The sequence below is a fragment of the Empidonax traillii genome, unplaced genomic scaffold, assembly GCF_003031625.1.
Source record: "Empidonax traillii isolate 1590-97213 ecotype Southwest subspecies unplaced genomic scaffold, ASM303162v1 scaffold496:size689020, whole genome shotgun sequence".
Lineage (NCBI taxonomy): Eukaryota > Metazoa > Chordata > Aves > Passeriformes > Tyrannidae > Empidonax > Empidonax traillii.
In genome coordinates, this window is record NW_020955689.1 from 84981 (window position 1) to 100337 (window position 15357).

Here is a 15357-nt window from a genome sequence, read left to right on the forward strand (position 1 = left end):
CAGTGGCATCAGATTTGGCAATAATAACATGATGTTGTCTCTTGTAGGATAATCATGGGTCAAACCGGAAAAAAATCTGAGAAGGGACCAATTTGTTGGAGGAAACGTGTAAAATCAGAATATATGAGACTGAGGCAGCTTAAGAGGTTCCGACGTGCCGATGAAGTAAAGGTGCTTTATTTTTTGTTTTATTGCTTATGAAATTATACAAATATTGATTTCCCTCTGAAGTATGAGGTGTCTTGCAGTTAACATCTGCTATAACAATTTCACTGAATACTTCATTAACCTGCTGAAAACTTGTCTTAACTCTATGGTCTTATAAACAGGTGTGATACGTTTATATGAGAATGTTAAGTATCAAAAGATACTGTGGAGAGCAAGTATGGCAACTTCTTCAGCTGCATACCCTTTAGAATTTAGTTTCATGCTAAACCTTTTGAGTATCTAAATGTGTGAATGCGGTTTGAATTGAGGAAAGGGGTAATGAACTGTATTGAGTCTCACAGACATTTAAACAAAATCTCTTTGGTTGAGTTTTGAGCACTTTTTTTTTTTTTAACCTGTCTGGTTTTGTTTATTTTTTTAGTAAATGTTATAATGCTTTAGGATGCTACTAAATGAATTTAGAGTCTTTGATTTATCTGTAATGTTGTGATTAAATTTTAGAGTATGTTTAATTCTAATCGTCAGAAGATACTGGAAAGAACTGAAATCTTAAATCAAGAATGGAAACAACGTAGGATACAGCCTGTTCACATCATGACTTCTGTGAGCTCATTGCGCGGGACCAGGGAGGTTGGTTAACATGTGTTGTGGTAATTCCACTTACAAGGTTGTTAGCACATTTTCGTTTTATTACTGGAAAATTGCCTGTTCTTTTCCTTTTTTTTTTTTTCCCCAGCATGATATGACTTGGTAGCTTAATATGTTTTGTATGAATCTCTTAAAGAATTTATTTATGATTTACTTTGATCTTACGACTTCTGGAAAACAATAAATATGTATAGCAGGCTACCTAGCTTTAAATGAAACACAAAAGTGAAACTTCTTTATTTCTGGTAATACTTGTATCATATCTCAGCATCCTTTAATCAAACTGTTTTGTCTCTGTGTTATTGGGAGTTTACTCTTGCACCTATTGGAATTTTCCTCAAGTTGTACAAATCTATGGTTACTTTGGTTCTTACTGAGTTAAAGCACATGAAATCTGTGAACACACCCACTGACAAAGTCTTCTTTATATTAATTAAAGTCGTTTAGCCACAGAGATCCTAAAAGGAGTTAGTTAGGTTGATGAACCCTTGTGTTGCACAAGCAGACTGGAAGCTAAATTTGTGAAAAACATTTCCATAATTGTGGTGCAACTTGAGCTGACTGGCTTTCACAGAATCACCGAATGGGTAAGGTTAGAAGGGACTGCCTCTCTGCTGAAGCAGAGTCATCCTAGAGCATGTTACTCAGGATTGTGTCCTGTGTTGAGTTGGTAGCTTGAACAGTGGTTTAAGCCCATTCCAACTTTCTGTATTCAGCCCAGGTTAATTTGTTTTCTTTCTCAGTTGCCCTTTAGGCACTTCTTCAAACTAAGCCAGTTTGAAGACGTTTTATCTGTAATCTGAAAAGCTAGGATGAGAATGATAAGACCTTGCTGTGAATAGGTTAAAAAAACCAAAGCACTTTATGTGCAGATTTTCCTTTTCCTCAAATTTTAGTGGAGAACTGGGGGACAGAGGTGTATCACAGAGGTGCATTTATGTGCTTGTGTGTTCAAATGCAAGCAGACCAGGACCTTTAAGTGTTCTCTTTTAAATGTTCTTGAATATGCAATTACAAGTACTGCTCTCTCGCTATTAAATGGCACTATGGAATCAGAACTTCTGATAATAATTGACACAGGTACACATCCAATTTTCACCTTTTTTTTGTTAGTAAAAGATCATTCCTCACAATTCCTCTTTCTTTTTTCTTTCCTTTTTTTTTTTTTTTAAGCTTGGTGTTCACTATTCCTTATGTCAATTTCCTGCCTATATTGATAGAGCACACTAATTACTGCATTCAAATCCAGTCTCTGTCTCATGAGTCAGGACCCTAATGCTTGATTTAAGATTGCCATGACTTAAAGTGAGAGAAGTGAGACAAAGAAATGGTGGAGACTTTAAAAGATTACTTTAGAATCTCCTTTTCTTAATATGCTGAATTTCTTCAGAGTTGCTTAAGACACTGGCTAGAAATGTAGTGACTTGATGGAAAGGTTCTGTGAGTGCCTTCAACCAGTGATAATAACATGTCCTGTGCTGGCCTACTAAACATCGAGCTGGGTTCCATACCAAAACAGCAGGGCAACATAACTGGGATTTAGTACCAAACATTTTGAGTCATTTTGACATAGCTTTTTTTCAGCCTGAGACTTCTAGTTCCAAAGATAAAAGTAATTAGTTTTTTTACTTTTGTATTTTTCTTTAAAAATACATGAAAAATATGCTAGATGGCTGCTAGCTAGAGAATTAAACATTAACCTGAAATGGAAATAAAGCAGTAGCATAGCATAGATAGCGTCTTGAATATTCATATACAGAGCAGAAATCTAATTTCATTTGCTGCAAATTAAAAAGAAAAGAAATAAATCTGGCTTGTGTCATTCTACCGGGGTACTGTCTCTGTATACTGTTTGTTACATTACTTTGTGTATTTCTTTAGAAATGTGAAGCTCTGTTCATCTTTCCCTTCTGGAAAGGAGAAAGATCTTTTGTCTCCACTTTTTTCCTTTCAGGTAGCTATGATAGCTGTTCTAAGCTTTGTTTTACCTATCTCCAAATCCTCTTTGTTGTACTTCTCCTAGCTCTGTATGTTTTTGTCTGCTTTTGTTTCTAACTTGTTTTTCAGAGTTCTTCATACTGCTGCCCGAGTATTTGAGAGAAGTTGACCTGTGTCAGCTAACTACTGATTAGATGAAAAATAACTTAATTTTGTCTATATTTCTATGGATTGTTTATCTTTTGTAGGCTACATAAATCTTTGAATCTCTAGAACAATAGTCCTGTAGCTGAAAAACTCATTGGCTTAATACACAGAGATGTGTATTAAGAATTAATTTTCCTTTTTCCTTTGTAAGCAGTGAGCATAATTAAAGGCTTGAGGATAGGATGAAGGTAAACTGACAATAATGGGAAAACAAGGCAGGAGTTAAAAGGACATGGAGGTTTTATTTATATAAGGTGTCTTGCTGGTATTAAAGTAAAATTTTATTTATTTTCATAACATAAATAATACATGATATCTGTAGTGTATTGATCTGAACCCAGGGGAATTCAGTTGGCGCTCAGATGGCTTGAGTAAATGCACTAACAGCAGTGTAGCAGCAACAGGTACTAAATCTGTTTTGAGATAACAAACTTAATTTCTATCGTAGGTTGAATAGTCTGAATAAAATACTATCACAGCCACTTAATAGCAAGTGGAAAAAACCTATCATGATCTGTTAGCAAAGGTATTGACATAGAAATAATTCTTGAAGTTTTTCCCTGCTGAAATTATTTGTAGTATTATGCCCTAAAAAAATGATGTGTTTTTTGAAGATCGATGTGGCTAATTTTGAGAAACTCTTCGAATTTTGTACATTGAGAACTGTTCTGTGTTTTATTTTTGTTTGTTTTTTTTTCTGATGTTACTATGTAAGTGTAATTTCAACCTCTTATTTCAGTGCTCTGTCACCAGTGACATAGATTTTCCAAAACAAGTCATCCCTTTGAAGACTCTCAATGCTGTTGCTTCTGTGCCTATAATGTATTCTTGGTCTCCCCTTCAACAGAATTTTATGGTAAGTTTAAACAAGTGCTGGGAGGAGAAATGTACGGAGAAAAGGGAAGTGTTCACTTTAGAAGTAAACCAGCAAAAATCCATTGCCAACTCTCCTCTCTGTCTTCAGTATTGGTAATAAGGCAGTTATAATCAGAAATAAGCCCTCCTCCTCAATAAAATAAGCCCCCCCTCAATAAACTAAAGAAAAAGTTAACTTTGATTTCAAACTAAACCTCTATCCTCAATGAACCTTAGTATCTCTAAAATCTTGGTGTAAAGTTTATTTAATGCAGGTGACCTATTGTCTTGTGTGACCTTTACCAAATCTTGATTTATTTGAAAGTACATAATTAGCTTAATCAGTAGTGTTTTCTGAGGAGTATGAATACTTTTATGTAAGACAATCAACCAACATACCTGTAGCAGAATAGGAATTCTTATGGCATAAAGGGAACTTAATCCTCCAATAGTCTTCCCCCATAATGGTCATTTTAATTTACCACCCGAGTCTGGCTTTTTTTTTTGATTAGCTTCACTGTATGCAGAGTTATTTGAAACTCTATTTGAGTTATTTGAAAAGCTTAGCTTATTGCAAATCTTTGTCATGTCATTTTGTGTATGATCACCTTTGTTGGCTGGTTATTATGATAATAATAGTAACATAGTGATTTAAATAACCATTTTTATCAGTATATGTACGGAGTTCATCCACACATTTTTGTACTTGCTTTCAATTCATCAGTGTTTGGTATTTTGGACTGCAGAATCATGATGAGCAGGAAAGTTTACATTTATTTTCTTATTAATAGAAGGTTCTTTTGTAGTATTGGAAGATGCAGCTGAGTATCAGGGTCCATAAATTCTACTGATAAAACATGGGAGTATTAATGCATTTAGTCTGTATGCAGACAAAAAAAGACAGTGGAGTTCAGATTAAATTGTCAGGCGTGTTTCTGCTTGCTCTTTAGACAACTTGAATTTAGAGCCTTTTTGTGGCATATTTTCTTATCTCTGGCAAACAATGAAGGGGTGGTTTCCATTGTGATTTCCAGCATTACTGTAGAAGAGATCCACAGGGGGGCAAATGAACTTATCAAATGCAAGCTTGCCAAAGCCAGGTAACTTAGTGGGTTTCCATAGTAGAAGCTTTGTGGAAACACTGCTAACCCTTGAGGTCAGGAGCTAGTGTTAGTATTTTGAGCCAGTCACCATGAGTGCATCATCAGTGAACCATCAGTGATGGTTCTGTTTCATTTCTTTAATTAATGGTAAATGTGCTAAAGCAGTGGAGCCAGTTAGTTGTGAGAGCTAGACTCTTGTACACTGTGGAAAATAGCAATGCAGAAATGGTCACTTGAAAATGCACTTTAAAATTGTTTGATTATAACTGTTGTTCGTAGGTAGAGGATGAAACTGTTTTACATAACATTCCATATATGGGAGATGAGGTGCTTGACCAGGATGGTACCTTTATTGAAGAACTCATCAAGAACTATGATGGGAAAGTGCATGGAGACAGAGGTGAGCCCAGACACTCAGGTATACTAATCACTTCTTCCTACATAAATAATTGTTGTAGTATTGCTTGTTAAGGCTTGATGCTTGATTGTTACAGTAGTGTCTCTAGAATCTCTACATTGTGTAAATATTGGGTATAACTGGATTCCTTATTTAAATATATTGCTTTGCATTTTCATAAGGCTAAATGTTTTAAAGTAGTAGTATGGAGAAATTAAGCACATTATCTTTTTCCCTATACTATACAATGACTCTTGACATTCAGTTTTGTGCCCAGAGCTTTGGAATAAAATATTGTTATGTCTCTGTGTGTCCTGCCTAGCAGAAAGTGGCAGGAAAAGTATGCAAAACTCTGATAATGACAACAATTGCAAATGCAATTCAATAGAATAACCTCTTATGGCTTTGTGGGGTTTGGTATATATTTATTCTCAGATATAGTTTACCTCTTCTCCTGTGTGGGAGCTGGACTACATGCAACGTAATCTGTCTCTTAGTTTGCTGAAGTCTCAGTGAAGTGGTGACCTTTCACTTGCTCTGTGTGCTCACTCAGAACTGGTTTATACAAGTTTTGTAGACTGAGTATACAAGTTTGTGTACTGAGCTTTACAGCTGTAAAGGTTTCTCTTGACTACTTCCCTTCGCAGAAACATTACCCACCCACTCTACCCTTTCACTAAAACAGGGAATAAATAGTTTCTTAAAATCGATTATATTCCTGTTAATGCTGAAGTGATTGAAGAAGAGAACTACGTTTTTTGAGTTCATTATGTGCTTCTCATGAAGCTTAAGCCTGTGACTCAATAATAAATGCTACTTGATCTTACATTAGACTTAATAATGTCCTCAGGATAGCTAGTGCCTTTGTATTTCATAAGGAACATAAAATGTTTCGTGGGGTTTGGGCTTTGTATATTTTTACAGATTTACTGATTGCTGATATCCCTGTCAGAGAACTGGTTATGGCAAAATGATGACATTAGTAGTAAATGTCTTCTATGATTTAATTTATTATTAAATGAGTCTATCTTTAAAATTAGTCCTGTTTGAGCATCTTGAGACCTAAGTTCATGATGGCAATTGTTATTGTTATGGGATCTTCAAACCTGTATATGGAAAGTAGAAAGACTTTTGTTAGTTTCCCAATAACTCGTATTCTTGACTGACTGTAATTAAATGCTGTGGGAATCTGTAATCCAGAGGCATTCCTGTGTAGGAGTCAGAGTTCTAAACTAGCTTTAAAATTGCATGTTTGGGAGATTAGTTTGTACTAATCTGTGTGTGTATATTAAGAGTTCTGTTTAAAACATTCAAATGGTGTTTTCAGTGTTTACACAGTAATAAAACTATTAGTTTCTGTTAAGTTATTTTGACATCCAACACCAGTCCAGGTTCAAAAGGACGGTGATAAGCATGGAAGTTCCTGTACGGTTCATGGTTATTTTTTGAAAAATAGCATTTTCTGTCAACACTGATTTTTCCTTTGTGCAGAAATGCCTTATTGTTAAATCTCTTCTGCCCTCTGAATGTCACAACAGAAAATAAACTAATAAGTAGATATAGGCAGCATTGTATCCTTCAGTTTTCTCTTGAATTTTTTGTATATAATGGCATTCTTTTTTTATCACCCTGCTAGTGGGGTCTGTAGGGAAGTGGATGCTAAGGGACTACCAACCAAAAATCTCTCATGAGATTCCCCAGCTGACTGAGAATTTATAGACTGTTAACGTGCATTTCCATACTGGCTTAATTTATCGTGTTGGAACTGGGATTCTGGCATAAAATCTCCTAAATAGTCTAGCTAGTATTATTTTTTTTATCTTCCAAGGAGGAGAGATTTATATACATGTACTAGTATGAAGCATAGGAAGTCGGGAAAAGAAAAATGTCCACCAGTTTCCTTCTTGCATTCCCAATTGTCGGTCTAAGAAATGAATAATGAGTATTTTTAACTCATCTCTTGTTCATACACTGAAACTAAGAGGGGAAAAATACAAAATTGTTTTTTATAAACAACAGCATTTGCCGTAATTTAATTGAAGTGTAGGGAGGATTAAAAATACTTCATATACACCTTGTGCTTTTGTGTTCACTCACAATTTTGCTGAATTTCAGAATGTGGATTTATCAACGATGAAATATTTGTTGAACTGGTCAATGCCCTTGGTCAATATAGTGATGATGAAGATGATGATGATGGAGATGACAATCCTGAGGAAAGAGATGACAAGCAAAAAGATCGGGAAGGTAACAGGATGGGTATGTCTGTCTGCGGGGGTTAAAAATCAAAACCAAACCTTTTTTTATTTAACCACCAAATAAACTTGTTCAAACTCTTCTTTATACAATACAGTTTTCAGGTGTAAAGTAGCATGATTTTCATAATATCCTTTGTGATTCAGTTCAAGAGTTGTACAGAGAATACTACAAAGGGCACTTATGCCAGTTTTGATTTATCTGCATACTGAGGCAGTGAGATGCAACAAAAACTAGTCAGATATCTGTCTAATAAATGCTTTAGTGCTCTTCAAAAAATGAGATATTATTCTAAAGTAGGCAGAGTTCTGAATTGCCGTCTCCATCTGCTGGTGAAATAATTGTTTCTCCATTTTTACTAATAGAGTTTTCTCGGCAGGAAAGATCACTTAACACAGTTTGTCGGTCATTTTTTTACAGATTAGAATTCTGGTGAAGTCCCCCTTTGTCTGAGCACCTTCTTGAGGTAGCAAAGGAACAGAAATACAGTTTTCTTGTTTTCCAAATGTTTTGCTTCCTTGACAGAGAAAGAAAGCCACCCACCTCGGAGATTTCCTTCTGACAAGATATTTGAAGCCATTTCCTCCATGTTTCCAGACAAGGGTACAGCAGAAGAACTGAAAGAGAAGTAAGAAAGCATTTCTTAGGGCATATTGCTGTGTTGCTCTATGAAACAAAGATTCCTCAACTTCATTAAATATTTGTTGATTAGGAATGGTCCTCCTTGCAGCTAGTTCTGTGGCAGTTGTGTAACTACTGCCAGTGATACTTGGAGGGAATTGGCTATTCCCACAGAGTCAAACAATACAGAAGTGTTTATTAGCCTTCCTTTTAAACTGTTGAAAAGGGTGTGCTTGTGTGTCTTTAATAATCTATGTAATTTTTTGAGGTGTTAGAGCAAAAGCTTCTGTTTAAAAAAAGAAATAAATCTCCTTTTCAGAGTTAGTGAGTAATATGTATGAAGAGATGATGGTCTGGAAAACAAATGCCTTCTTTCCTAGTCAATTTTATATTTGTATTAATGAGTATGAAATTAAAAACTTGTCGTATCACTAAGAGACTGACTTTTCAGCTGGCTCATATTTCTTAGGTTTTTTTTTTGTCTGTTTGTTTGTTAATTTGTCATTGAAAATGCAAAGCGATACCGGAATAATAAGTAACTTCCATTACTTTCTTTTAAAGATATAAAGAACTCACTGAGCAGCAACTTCCTGGAGCTCTTCCCCCTGAATGCACACCGAACATAGATGGACCAAATGCTAAATCCGTTCAGAGGGAGCAAAGCCTGCACTCTTTTCACACACTCTTCTGTAGACGCTGTTTTAAATATGATTGCTTCTTACATCGTAAGTATGATTATAGTGTGCTTGTATATATCTTGCTTTTGCAAGTCAGGATGCAGTGCAGTAGGAAGGAAAGAGAAGAAAAAATAAGAACATCAGTATCTCTGAAGTTTATGAAAACAACCTGTCCATGTTGACATTATTTTGCAGTGAAAACTATCCCTCAAAAAACCATATGCACCTTTGTGGGGTGGTTTGTTATCCTTTTTGCATTTAGGACTATGTATAGAATTCCTGACTTGGACCAACCTGTAACGTCACTTCTCTTTGTATAGTCTGTAAGAAAACTATATTATTTTCTACTATCGGTTCTGTGTTACACTTTCTCAGTTTATGCATGGAGAATGGAATGTATTTTTCCATAAAAATTCTTGGTTATTCATCAAACTTGTTTCATTTTCCAATAGGGAGAATAAACGCTCATGAACAGTTTTATCTTTTATTCTCTGAAGTTAATAACGTAGTTGAGTTTAAAAATTTTGATATCCTTTCCACTGAATTGCTTTCATGTTGCCCCATTCTTTTGGGGGAAGGATTTAACAAGAGCTTAGCAATGATATTGGTTTTCACTTGCAAAGTGTGTGAAGAGTAAGAGAGATTCTGAAGTGCTACTTGAGACAGTTCTTGCTCAGAGAACAGAGTCAAATGTGAGGGGGAAACTAACAGTCAATTATGAACTGGTTTTGACTTGTAGTGGAACACTGTGATGCCCTCAAATTAATTTTCTCTTTTGACTTAACTGTTCATTTGCATGTTCCACTGTGAGTGCCCATGCATGTTCATTTGGAAATCTTCGTGCTTTGTCAGCAGCTCCTCATCCAGCAGACATGCAATCTGCCTGTGTTTGTACTTCACACTGAAGGCTTTGCACAGTGCTGCTGCTTTTTAGTATCCCTTAGTTGCCTTTCAGTTTGAGGAGGAATTGGAGTTGTTCTCAGGTGGTGGGGAGGAGGGAAGCTTTTCACATTCCGAGTTCCAACAGTATTTGTGCCTTTTGGAGCTAGGTCTGTTAGTTTCACTTTCTGCTTATATTCTGTTGACAGCCCTTGCTTGAAAATAGGAGGAAAAAGATAAAAGGAAGCTCTTACTTCTGAATAACGTTAAAGAACAGTAAGTTTCTGGAGGTATAGCTGCTGCCTTGTCCAGCCAGATTCAACATGATGTGTTCTGTGAAGCTGTAGGTTTTGTAGTAGCTTCGTTGCCTGGATGACTCATTCCAAGAAGTGCTGTGTGCAGCCTTAGTCTGCAACCAGGGAAGTGAAGCTGTATGCTGCCTCTTGGCAATCCATTTGTGTGGCAGGGGTTATGAGTTCTTGACACTCTCAGTAGTTTAGCAGAGAGACTAAGTGCCATTTTAAAAGGATTTTGACTTTTTAAGTCAACAAAAAAGCATTATCTGGACATAGTAAGAACAAACTCTTCCTAGGGGCACCTTTGAAGACTTTAGGTATTTCTGCAGCAGTGCTTTTGGGTCATTTTCTCACTGATTTTATAAACTTGTAGGAGTTTTCCAGCGAAGATGTGGGTTCCTCTAAAATATGCATATATTTCATTACTCTATGTGGGTTTGCCTTTCACAGTCATTTTTGCAGATTGAGAGAAGTAGAGCTGAAAGGTTCCACTGACCTGCTACTCTGGGGAGCCTGGTATTGCCAGTTCACAGTTCTGAGGCACAAGCTCTGTGAGACTTCTGTTCTCTTAGTGCTGTGAAGGATGAGTTCATAGTGTTGTACATTTTGACATGTTTTTGAGTGCCCATTTCAGCCAATGGGAAAGTCCAGAGTCTCTGGTTGAAACACTGACGGGCTGAAGGACCTCAGTTCTCACACTAGCAGTGTCCTTTAAGCCAAAAGTGCTGTGCCTCCATTCTCTGTGTTCATAACCTTGAGGTGGAAGACAAAGTGTTTATGCTGAAAGATTGCCTAAGTTCTTGTTGCTGATGAGTTTTGATACGTCCCTTATTTAAGTCAGTGTACTTTCCAACCTGGTGTATGTCCAAGGCTTCATTTAAACTGTGCCTCGTAATTAAAAATGCCCAAACTTTAAATCATCCCCTCAGAATTTCAGGGCCATAGCAGCAAGAGGGATGAATAGCACTTTCACAGTGAAGGCATTCAAGAGGTACCTTTGTGTCAGGATGGAGTGTGAAATTACTGCTTATGATAATGCTCCTCATGACAGCCTACGCAGCACATGCATTGTCACTGATAAGGATGTATCTGATACTTAATTATTGCAAAGAGATCTCTTGAAGCTTGATTTACACATTCACTATGTAGCCTCTGCACTGCACACTGAATGTAGTAAACTGATGCTTCAGTCACCATTCCCTGAAAACATACCCAAATTCCACCTCAACAATGACTGCTCACTGCTTTGGATGCATTGCTTCCTTTTGCTTTTGTCCATAGCAACACCAAGGGAAGAGGATTGTTTTCTGTCTGTGTCTGTCTGTCTGCGTGTCTGTCTAGAGCTAGGAATTTATCTCTTGAAAACTGAGAGAGTCAGTTGTATGACCTCTTTGCTTCCTGTGAAATTTTAAGACTGTTGGTCAAAACTCACCAGGCTCATTGCTGGGAATAAGTAACTCATCAAAAAAAAAAAAAAAAAAAAAAAAAAAAGAAAAGTCCGCTCTGGTTATTGGAAGGCTGCACTAAGCAATTTTCAGTGTCTCTGCAACAATTTAACAATTTAACTTTTAAAAAAAAAGCTGAGAACCTTTCTACGGTTGCCTCTGTTCTGCTTCATGCACTTCCCAAGTGCTGCAGGATGATGTCCTGGCTTCTGCAGATGACATTTTTGATGAATTACTTTGGTGATGTGGTGGGTCACAGTGATCAGATTTGTACTCTGAAAGGTGCAAATCTCTGGAGAAGGCAGAGAGAATTAAAACAAAAAAAAAAAAAGAGGAATTCTGTTGGATCTGGTTTTGCTTCTTGTAATTCCCCCTCTTAGATTCTATTTTTGTTAAGATCGGCCTTATTTTATGGAGTTTCCAATCTTTGTTCTAGAACATTTGAGTTAAATATAGGAAAAGTTATCATTAGATTTTTAACATGTCAAGTCCCCTTGACGACCTGGCAATCCCTTTATGTGCAGGTGATGACATTACTGAAAAAACTTGTGTACCGACTTCATTTGCTGACAGCAAGGAATTATGCCTAAATGTCTGGACTAACAAAGAATTTAGAAGAAGGAAAAGTATCAGGTAGGGGGAATTTCCCAAATAGCTTGACTGTGAAGCAAATGTACATTTCAGGCTAAACCGTTGCCTGTGTACTTTCACATTATGAAAAATATGAGAGTTGAGCCCATTGGGGATGAGATAGATAATAAATCTCAAAGAGAAAAAATATGCTTAGTGAAGCAGCTTTAGAATTATTTTCTTGAGGAAATTATTTAAGAAATATGGATTTTAGTTATTTAGGAAACCCTACAAACTCTTCTGTGATTTTTTGAAAAACATTATTACTGATATCTGAAAAATAATTAATACAGCTATACAAATAGTTTTATACTTGCCCTGGGTCCTTTCTTTGTAACAAACCTTCCCCCTCAAAAAAATTTCTCGCAACAGTGGTGGTAGATTTTGACTACAGTTATCGTTACCATTCTATGTTGGGTGTCTTTTAAATAATTTAATGCAAGATATAATTCTAATATTAAGTATCAGAGCCTACTTTTGAAGTCTCTCTGGTTTAAAAATATCAAAGGTTGATTTATTTCACTATCTTGCAAACTAAGCAGGTCTTCATTGTCTAAAGGAAAACAATTTTTGAAAAAAATTTCATTCTAGGACCTCGCACAATGAACTCGTGAGAGAAGTGTTTGCATCTGCAAGTGACACGTAAAAAGAATAGTTTTGATTTCTGCACAATGCAGCGCTCTGATATGGATCATGGCTTGCAAATGTTTTACTGTTCTTTTGCATTGATGTAAAATTATTTTTCTTGTGCTATGAAGAGAAAGTAAAACATTATGCGGAAAAAAGCCCCTGAATGAAATGATGTACTGTGCAAATTTAAAGATGCAGTGTTACAAAATGTGGAGGGTTTCTCTTCTGTTTTTTGGAGGGGGGACTCCCATCATTTCATTGTTCCTTAAAAGCTGGAAAAGAGTGGAATAACTTGGCATTAAATTGCTAGGTTTCTTTGTTATTTAGCATATTTTACCTAGAGAATGTATGAACACTTCAAGGTTACTTGAAACATATGAGAAGTGACATACTACATAAAAGCTTTTAACTGAAACCTGGGGGAAGAAAGTGCTAATAGCAACAATATGCATAAATTACATTCCTATGCTTGCCTGTAAGTAATTTTTATGAGCTACGTGCCCATATGTAGAAAATTAAAGCTTTTTTGTGTTTCCAGATTTATAAAATGTAATTTTTTTTTTAATAAAGGGATGCAATATTAAATTAGTGATAGTTTTATATTGTTTATATAATTTTAAGAAAACCTTGGTGAATATGTTGCTTCTCTGGGGTTCCACGTGCTGTTGTCATTAATACAGGCACAACATTATAGAATTTATGATTTGATTTTCAACCTGCCCTCCTTTATGGGAGGGGGGCATGAAGGGTTAGTTCCAAGACAGTGGTTTCATCAGAGAAGCTTTCTTAAGAAGTGCTCAGCAGCACTGGTCACCCTCCTCACTGATGCTTGCAGAGCTACACTACAAACCAGACCGCTGAAATGAAATTTGCTTTTAAAAACTTTATCTGTGAAGACATATTTGGGCTCTGCCCACGTTCTTTGAAAGGCAAGGAGCTGCATTTAAAAAGCTCAGTCTTGAAAGCATAGGGGATATATAGAGAGAAGCCTTGTGTGTGATCTAGAAATAGGATAAGTAGGAAAGCCTATGGTGGTGGTTAAAGAAGGAGAGGGATGTCTGTCATGTTGGTATGGAACTGCCCTTTTAGATTATTATGTGTAAGAGGGGAGGGATTTCATCTTTCAGTTTGAACGTTAGCACTTATAATTCACTGAATGTTTAAAAACTTCACTGTAAGTTACAGTTGCCCAACTGCAGCTGTGGTAAAACTGCAGCAGAAGTGCTTTTACGGAGCCTGGAAATTCCACATTTTCAGATGAGCATCTTTTCTAGGCCTTTATGGAGCATTAACAAACAGATAGCTAGCACTGAGTAGTCTCTTTTTTTTTCTTTTCTTTTCTTTTGAACTTCAGTGGATTCCCCATTTTTATTCCTTGCAGTTCTGTATGCCACTGTTAACACCTTTAGAGGGACAAAGTCTTTATTGATATGTATCTGTGTATATATACGTATGTATATATATATAAAAAAAACCCCAGAATAATGTTTTCTTGCACCAAGATGAATTTTTTTTAAAAAAGAATGTTGCAGAAAACTAAGGATAGTATTTCCAAAGGCTCCTAAGATAATTTGGGAGTATGAGTATATGAGTTTTGATGAGAGTCTAGTGGCAGGTTTTCCAGGCTTTGGTTAAGTGTTACAGAGAAGTTCCCAAGACTTCCAGCAAAACCCTGTAGGTCAGTCTCTCTGAAAGCACCCTGCTGGCAGGGATTTCATGGGAGGACAACAGGCCCTGGCAAAGAGAATGGGTAGGAAATTCTGCTATCCTGTGTTATAAAGATGCTCATGTTGCATGTGTAACATACCCAGTTCTGCTCTTTTCCGAGTTACTGCTCTGCAGCTTATACAGAGCCATGCAGAGTCCGTCAGATAAGGAGCAGACACTTCTCTGCAAGTTGCAGACTTAACTGTGGTTGTTCTGATCCATAGTGACTGTGCAATGCTAACTTATTTTTACCCTGCAGCTGGGATACAGGAACTGAAGTCTTATATCCCATCAGCTTAGTTGGAGTGCTGATAAACTAATAGAGCAAAAATGCTTACGTGTCTCCTCCTTGATGAAAGTGTAAAGTTGGATCCATTACCTTTCCAAAGAGGGCTTGGATTTTTTGACAAGATAGGAATTGAACAACTGAATCTTAACAGATTGAAGGAATGATCATGCATTAATAGGAGAAGCCCTGAATAATTCTTGTTTAACATGACAACAAATTAAAGTCTGTTCTTTTGTTAGGAAGGGAGATAGAGCAAATCTTCCTTGATATATGAAGTAAATGTGATGATTGTCTTTGCTGATGTAAATGGGCATAATGGCTTTAAACTGAAGGGAAATAGATTTACATTTGATATAAGGAAGACGTTCTTGACTGTGAGGGTGGTGAGATACTAGAACGGATTGCCTGGAGAAGCTGTGGATGCCCCATCCCTGGAAATGTTCAAGACCAGGTTGGATGGGGTTTTGAGCAAGCTGGTCCACTAGTGGAAGGTGTCCCTGTCCAAACTAGTGGGTTTGGAACTAGATGATCTTTAAAGTCCTTTCCAAACCATTCCATGATATGTGAAACTTAACCTATGTGTCGTCTCTGTGTATTTAAGTGGTAAGTCA

General features: G+C 36.5%; 1 protein-coding gene across 7 annotated transcripts in view; it reads left to right on the top strand.

The window, feature by feature from the left end:
* The window catches only part of EZH2 (enhancer of zeste 2 polycomb repressive complex 2 subunit), a 51612-nt gene that overhangs the window by 22293 nt on the left and 13962 nt on the right, over nt 1-15357 (top strand). For 5 of the 7 annotated variants that reach the window (XM_027896427.1, XM_027896432.1, XM_027896433.1 and 2 more), the window contains 7 exons: nt 48-171; nt 670-798; nt 3701-3817; nt 5199-5319; nt 7432-7575; nt 8098-8200; nt 8755-8918. In XM_027896427.1, coding sequence (XP_027752228.1) covers nt 48-171; nt 670-798; nt 3701-3817; nt 5199-5319; nt 7432-7575; nt 8098-8200; nt 8755-8918 — 902 coding nt within the window. The remainder of the gene's footprint in view (nt 1-47; nt 172-669; nt 799-3700; nt 3818-5198; nt 5320-7431; nt 7576-8097; nt 8201-8754; nt 8919-15357) is intronic. The other 2 variants (XM_027896429.1, XM_027896430.1) reach the window with 2 other exon arrangements.